This window comes from Ceratotherium simum, chromosome X (assembly GCF_057802395.1).
Source record: "Ceratotherium simum simum isolate JZ-2026a chromosome X, ASM5780239v1, whole genome shotgun sequence".
Classification (NCBI taxonomy): Eukaryota; Metazoa; Chordata; class Mammalia; order Perissodactyla; family Rhinocerotidae; genus Ceratotherium; species Ceratotherium simum.
The window spans coordinates 122,396,477-122,402,282 of NC_141940.1; the positions used below are offsets into that span (position 1 = coordinate 122,396,477).

At 39.6% G+C, this 5,806-nt stretch overlaps 1 protein-coding gene across 1 annotated transcript; it reads right to left on the minus strand.

The window, feature by feature from the left end:
- Positions 1–5,007: 5,007 nt before the first annotated feature.
- CLDN34 (claudin 34) lies at positions 5,008–5,659 on the minus strand. The gene is given in 6 exon segments (XM_087427441.1): positions 5,008–5,076; positions 5,078–5,161; positions 5,164–5,316; positions 5,318–5,521; positions 5,524–5,565; positions 5,567–5,659. Coding segments are annotated over 6 exon segments (645 nt in total).
- Between the last annotated feature and the right edge of the window lie 147 nt (positions 5,660–5,806).

Genomic DNA, 5,806 nt, shown 5'->3' on the forward strand with positions numbered 1-5,806 from the left:
AGTAGTATTCCATTATGTGTGCGTGTGTATATATATACCACATCTTCTTTATCCCTTTATCCGCTGATGGGCACTCAGGTTGTTTCCAAGTCTTGGCTATTGTGAATAGTGCTGCAATGAACATAGGAGTGAAAATATCTTTACGCGTTCATGTTTTCGTGTTCTTTGGATAAATACTCAGAAGTGGAATAGCTGGATCATATGGTAGTTCTACTCTTAATTTTTTGAGAAATCTCCATACTGTTTTCCATAGTGGCTGCACCAGCTTGCACTCCCACCAGCAGTGTACGAGGGTTCCCTTTTCTCCACATCCTCTCCAACATTCATTATTTCTTGTCTTGTTTATTATAGCCATTCTGCTGGGTGTGAGATGATATCTCATTGCAGTTTTGATTTGCATTTCCTTAATAATTAGTGATGTTGAATATCTTTTCATGTGCCTGTTGGCCACCTGTATATCCTCTTTGGAAAAATGTCTGTTCAGATCCTCTGCCAATTTTTTTAATTGGGTTTGTTTTTTTTGTTGTTGATCATTCCTTTAGTTTTGATGGGGTCCTTTTTTTTTTTTTTTTTGTGAGGAAGATCAGCCCTGAGCTAACATCCATGGCAATCCTCCTCTTTTTGCTGAGGAAGACCGGCCCTGAGCTAACATCTATTGCCAATCCTCCTCCTTTTTTTCCCCCCTTTTCTCCCCAAAGCCCCAGTAGATAGTTGTATGTCATAGTTGCACATCCTTCTAGTTGCTGTATGTGGGACAACCCCTCAGCATGGCCAGAGAAGCTTTACAATGTATTCTTTTGACAAGGCTGTAAGGAAGCAGACATTCTCATAGATTGCTCATGAGAGTACAAAATGGATCATCCCTATAGTAGAAGACTTAGCTATGTATATAAATATATATATCTATATATTGTGTGTGTGAGGAAGATCAGCCCTGAGCTAACATCTGATGCCAATCCTCCTCTTTTTTGCCTAGGAAGATTGGCCCTGGGCTAACATCGCACATCTTCCTCTACTTTATATGGGACGCCGCCACAGCATGGCCTGACAAGCGGTGTACTCAGGCACGCCCAGGATCCGAACCTGCGAAATCCCAGGCCGCCGAAGGGGAGCATGAGCACTTAACCGCTACACCATTGGGCTGGCCCCCAGCAATATATATTTTTAAATTACACATGCCTTGACCCTTTGCTCCAGGAGTCCTAGGAATCCATCCTAAAGATACACTGGCAAAAATACAAAAAGATGTATGCACAAAGTTATAATACATACATACATACACACCTAACTGGTTGAATAAACTAGGATACATCCACACAATGAATACTATACAGACATAAAAACAATGAGAAAGAGCTCAACACACTGAAATAGAGTGCTTGGCAAGAATTTATTGTCAGGTGACAAAAGCAAGGTGCCAAATATTATGTATACTATGATTGTATTTTGTAAGGGATGGAATAAATATGAACACACACTCTTATATTCACAAAAGAAAACACTAGAAAATAAACAAAAAATTTAAAAATTACCTAAGATGAGAGAGAATAGAATGGGGATAGGAACAGAAATTTATTCAGACTATTTCTGAATAAACCTGGTTAAATAACTTTGACTTTGAAATTATGTAAATATTTCACATATTCAAAAACTAAAACTGTCAAAAACGCAAAAGTAATCCCTAAAAATAGAAAACAAGAGGAAATGAATAAACTTAATTGCTTACCAAGTTAGTGATATAACCATACAACCATCATTAGTGGTTAAGAGTATAACCATCATTACATCAAAAAACTTTAGAATGCAGCATTTTGAACATATATACCTAACACAATACATTTTAGAGATAAACAAGGCTTTAAAGAAACCTTAAACTTTATTCAGTCTTATGGCTAATAATGATATTAGTAATATTATTTTTAAAATTTTATATATCATAGAATAAAGCAAAAAAAATATGTTAATATTGTTGGGTTTTCAATCTGGCAGAAAGAAATGCAATATAGGGGCCGCCCCATGGCTTAGCGGTTAAGTGCATGCGCTCCGCTGCTGGCGGCCCAGGTTCGGATCCCGGGCGTGCACCGACACACTGCTTATCCGGCCATGCTGAGGCCGTGTCCCACATACAGCAACTAGAAGGATGTGCAGCTATGACATACAACTATCTACTGGGGCTTTGGGGGGAAAATAAATAAAAAAATAAATAAAAAATTATAAAGAACCACTGGTATAAAAGACAATTAGATGTACAGTAAATAAATATGCGTTAATTTCAACATCTCTCTCTAACATTTGATGAATGTAGTTGTTAACTGTATTGTTGATATGTCCTTCTCTCTACTATTTTGTTCTTTAGGAAAATCATTTTCATAGAATGAATTTTATTGATAAAGTGAAGAGCTGTTTGAGGTAAATAGTATGTTATGATTGTCTTGAATAAAGTTTTTTTTTTAATCTTAAAATAATACCAATAGAGACATGTCAAAGGATACATGTCCCTGTGGCTCCATATCCAAGGATGGGTCAATTTGATCATGAAAGGAATAATGAATGCAATTGAGTGAAACACTTTGCATATATAGAAATCCACGAGTTACCGTTAAAAACTTTTATGAAACAAGTAGGGAAATTTGAAAAGTTATTGTTAACTATTTTTGGTGTGATAATGACAATGTGGTTATGTTAAAAAAAAAAAAAGGAGTCCTTACCTTTTAGAAATGCATACTGAAGTATTTATGCATAAAACAATATATTACCAGGGATTTATTACAAAATAATCCAAGGCTGGGGTTGGTGAGAGTCAGTGAGGGTAGAGATGAAACATGATTGGTCACATATTGGTAATTCTTGAAGATAAGATAATTGTCTGTCTACTTTTGAATGTATCTGAAAATTTCCATAATAAAAACATGGAAACAAGGGCCAGCCCCAGTGGCCTAGTGGTTAAGGTTGGTGCGCTCTGCTTCAGCAGCCCAGGTTCAGTTCCTGGGCACGGACCCAAACCACTCGTCTGTCAGTGGCCATGCTGTGGCAGCAGCTCACATAAAAAAAAAAAGAGGAAGATTGGCAGCAGTTGTTAACTCAGGGTGAATCTTCTCCAGCAAGAATACCCACAAAAACAAATAAAAAAACCCATGGAAACAATCTCATGAGTTCATACTCAAGAGTTGAGTTGACACTCAAAAAAGAAAAAGACAGAAAGGAAAATTGACATAGTACAATTTTTAAAAAATACACTGGTCAACACCAAAGGTAATTAGGGCATACTCTAAAAATTTAACAAGCAGAGGGAAAAAATGAAGCATTTACCTTGCCTTTTTTTTTTTTTAATTTTAATTTTTATTTATTTTACTTTTTCCCCCAAAGCCCCAGTAGACAGTTGTATGTCATAGCTACACATCCTTCTAGTTGCTGTATGTGGGACGCGGCCTCAGCATGGCTGGAGAAACAGTGTGTCTGTGTGCGCCCGGGATCCGAACCCCGGGCCGCCAGCAGCGGAGCACACACACTTAACCGCTAAGCCACGGGGCCGGCCCTACATTGCCTTTTTTGTATGAGGTGAATTTTAGAGTAACCAAGTAGCCATACTTGATGAGGGAAAGTTCTTCTTTACAAAAGCATCCCAGCTTATAAATCTGCCAAGAATGTTCACCACTTGTAATCCTTAGGGCAATAATTGATTCAAACAAGGACCATCAATAGGTGAAACCGTTAGGTGGAAGTTTGATGAAATTTACAAGAGGGATCAGGCTTTCCCCTGGTGGATCCACCCATTAATCTTAGCCTCACTAAAAAGGACAATTACCACGTGCCACTTGGTATAATGTACTCAGTGTGAAGTACAGGGCACCACCTTTGAAACACTCTTCCTCAAAGAGTTGACCCAGAATCTAATCCAGCCTTGGAGATAACAAAGTTAATGATAGGACAATCGGCCCACTGTCTTCAGCAAATCAAAACCATTTTTTAAAAAAAACGGCAGAGGGGGTGCGGTAGGGAGAGTGCTTTCAATTAAGACTTAAGAGGCAGAATGAGCACCTTGTGTGGAAAAAATAAAACTGTATATTTTTGAGGCGTTAAAAAATTCTAAGTATTTGATGATAACAAGGAATAATTGTTAATTTTTTTTAGGTATAATATGAGTTTGCAAGGAAATGTCCATTTTTTAGAGAGTAACATTGAAGTATGTAGGGATGAATGGACATGATATCTGGGTTTGCTTTAAAATCCTTTGGGAGGGCCGGCCCCGTGGCTTAGCGGTTAAGTGCGCGGGCTCTGCTGCTGGCGGCCTGGGTTCGGATTCCGGGTGTGCACCGACGCACTGCTTCTCCGGCCATGCTGAGGCTGCGTCCCACATACAGCAATTAGAAGGATGTGCAACTATGACATACAACTATCTACTGGGGCTTTGGAGGAAAAATAAATAAATAAAATTATTTTTAAAAAATCCTTTGGGAAAAGAAAAATAGTTTAATAGGGGAGAAAGAAAGGAGAGAGAAAGCTAATATGGCAGAATCTTGATAATTGTTGAGTCTGGTAATGTATGTGGGGGACTTCCTTATATTATTCCCTCTATTTTTGCACATTTTGAAAAGTTTTATGATAGAGAGATGTTATTACAGTGCTATAGGAAATCAGGTTGGTTTGCATTTCTAGCAGAAGTTTAAGAGGGAGATATGTGAGAATCTCAGATACTCTTATTTCCATACAGTAGATCTATTGTTTATTGTTTTAGGTTATTTATCCAATAAATAGTTAAAACCCAGATCCAATAAAACCAACAGGCAGGTGTAGTGGCAAAACTTTTTTAATGGAAAATTCTTTAATTCAACCAACCAATCAATGAACCAAAACTCAGATGCAGAAGGAAACAGTTGGCTCTTTCTGTCCAAAACCTTTGCCATGGTCGTGAGTCCTTGGAAATATTTTGATAGAGCATCCTGGAATACTTCCCACAAACTCCTGGTAATCTTGGCTGTGCCAAAAGCCAGTGCAACCAGGTGAATTTTATATTTCTGAAACTTCAGGATGCGGTTGGCTCTCCAGGGGTAATTTATAAGAGAGGAAAACTTGACCCACTTAACAACATCATGAAGGCAGCCAGACATGCCACTGTAACAGCACTGCCAATTTCCTGAGTATCTGGGCTTGAAGGGCATACAGAAAGGTGGCAGGGAAGGCGATACCCTCCTCATTCATCACCGAGTAGTAATTCCAGATCACAGCTATGGAGATACAGACACCAACAGCTATGTTCAGAATTCCTGAAGCAACAAATGCAGTGCAGGTAACATTCTTCCAAAGAATTCCCACTGTACACATTCCTAAGTGCAAAGGTGGTGGAGACTTTCCCCAAGAGCTCTAGAACGCTGGCAACCAGCAGGTGGGAGGTTTTGAGCAACACCTAATGTCAACAGGGAGGTAAGTACAGGTGTAACGGGTGACACCATGTGGCTCTGTTGAAGTTGCCGGCACGGTGGTAAATGCAGATCTTCCACATTCCCACGCAGGCCAGGCCCGAGGGAAGAGGGAGGTGTTATCCATGTACCACACTCTCGCCACTGTCGAGGCCCATGCAAATGGTAGAGAGGATCCATCCTACAGTGGCTACAGCGAAACCTGCCATTTGGCAATTGGCACCATTGATGAGCAGGATCATGGTGGCCAGGTACTCATAGGGAACTGCAAACAAATACAGGACGCCACGAGGGTGCGCATCTTGGGCCTGGAACAGCCCCTCAGGGTGAGCAGTGCCATGTTTGAGAGAGAAGTCCTATATTTGAGAGAGTGGGAGACATTTGACCCT